We start from the raw sequence: 1,764 nt of genomic DNA, 5'->3' as shown, positions 1-1,764 counted from the left end.
GGGGACTAGTCGGAGGACGGGCGGGGTGAGAACCCCGGGGAGAACCGGTGGCTGCACAGACAGAAAAAAAAAAGGAAAGACCTAATGGTTGGAGAACGTTAAACTGTTACCAGTCTTTTTGGACAGAGCACGATTTGACAGCTCCACACCGTGAGGATATCCGTTGACCTGCGAGACAGAGAACACTTCCCCGAGACTCCCTGTCCAGCAAAGCCAGCGCTGTAAGATTGCAACTTTCCAACTTTGTTTTCTTCAATCTCTGTCCAGAAGACCGCCCCTTCGTGTACAAGAGTAAGAGGATGATTAATCCTGTAGATGAGTTCAAAACATCAATTTAAAAGACACTTATGATTCCTAAATGAAACCCAGACCTGTGTTTTCATGACGTCTCGATTTCTCTGAATTTATTGGAAATTTCATTTAAAAAATACTAAGTGCTTTTGGGGCATGCTAAAGGGTGACTGAAGACCGGAAAGGAAAAACTGTGATTGTCATGGCTGAAGGAGAAAATGAAGTGAGATGGGATGGATTGTGCAGTAGAGATTCAACTACTAGAGAGACAGCACTGGAAACCATTAGGCAAATCATTTTGAGAAAAACCGAGTGTCTCCGTTCAGTGAAAGAGGCAACTTACCGTCCTTCAGATGAGCTTTCAAATACTGTTTCTTTGGATGAGTTGAATAAGCTTCTTGCACATCTGCTTATGCTGTCTAAGAGGTGTCCCTTTAAAGATGTAAGAATGAAAAGTGAGTTTATTCTGAAGAGCGTCCAGGTAAGGAAGAGTATTATAAGTACAACTGTAGAAAAAATATAAAATTTTTTTTGTTGTGATCATTCACATTGATTTTGTTTCTAATAAGTTATTGTACAAACTCTTACTATGAATTCACTACTTTAGAGCGTTCCGTAGAACATTGAATTGGGGGGCCGAAATTAGACAAGAATATAAGTAAACAAGTATAGTACTGTTTTTCTAGAGTTAGGCAGAAACTGCATTGCTCCTAAAAAGAAAATGTGTATGTGAGAGTTAAGAGTTAATTGCAAGATTTTTCTTTGTTTCTTTTAACATGTAAGAGTAGTGGGTGTGTTTTTACATTGTTACAAACTATTTTCTGTGTGGAAAGTTTCTGAAATCATAAAGGATACTAAATGCTTTCTAGTCAGCTTGTTGAAGATGAGTGTAGAACAGTTTTCTCTTAGTCTTAAAAACAAAAAAAACAAATATTTGTTCTTTAAATGCAACCTTTTCTTAAAAAAGAAAACTATATGAAATAATAAAAGCTTAAATTATAAAGACGCTAATATCTTCAGGTTGAAAAGTCAGGCCTAGGTAGGGTGTAGTCAAAATAAATTGATGGTAAATTACTCACCCGGTTTTGTCTGTGACTGCCTGAATTGTTTCCTTTGTTTTTCACATGCATACCTATTTAAATGGAGTGCAGCAGATTAAAAATATTAGGGTTCCCCTTCACCCCTATTTTGTATATAGTCAATTTATCTTGTTTTATTAAGTTTTTAGAAAATGTTAAAGACTGTTCAATGACACTTTTATGTTTGTCAGCCTATTATGTGTTGTTCAGAGTCATGTATGAGAATTTTTCTTTCTTTTTTGGGGGTGTACCAGGGATTGGACTCAGGACCTTGCGCTTACAAGGTAGGTGTGGTGCCACTGAGCTAAATCCCTGGCCTGAGAAATTTTTAAAATGTGTAATTTACTTGGCTACATATTTAAACTGAAATTGACAGTTTTTCTGCACTGGCTTG

The 1,764-nt window shown here is 37.0% G+C and overlaps 1 protein-coding gene across 4 annotated transcripts in view; it reads right to left on the bottom strand.

The window, feature by feature from the left end:
• Cep57l1 (centrosomal protein 57 like 1) overlaps positions 1-1,469 on the bottom strand; it is a 72,494-nt gene extending 71,025 nt beyond the window's left edge. For all 4 annotated transcript variants that reach the window (XM_019209205.2, XM_019209204.2, XM_010635295.2 and 1 more), the window contains exons 1-2: positions 1,371-1,469; positions 635-723 (exon numbers count right to left, since the gene is read on the bottom strand). In XM_019209205.2, the coding sequence (XP_019064750.1) occupies positions 635-723; positions 1,371-1,421 (140 nt within the window). In that variant the 5' untranslated portion in view covers positions 1,422-1,469. The remainder of the gene's footprint in view (positions 1-634; positions 724-1,370) is intronic.
• Between the last annotated feature and the right edge of the window lie 295 nt (positions 1,470-1,764).

This window comes from Fukomys damarensis, unplaced genomic scaffold (genome assembly GCF_012274545.1).
Source record: "Fukomys damarensis isolate Sample0158 unplaced genomic scaffold, DMR_v1.0_HiC HiC_scaffold_14, whole genome shotgun sequence".
NCBI classification, from domain to species: Eukaryota; Metazoa; Chordata; class Mammalia; order Rodentia; family Bathyergidae; genus Fukomys; species Fukomys damarensis.
The sequence above is the reverse complement of the archived record's forward strand: the minus strand, read 5'-3'. Positions and strand labels throughout refer to the sequence as shown.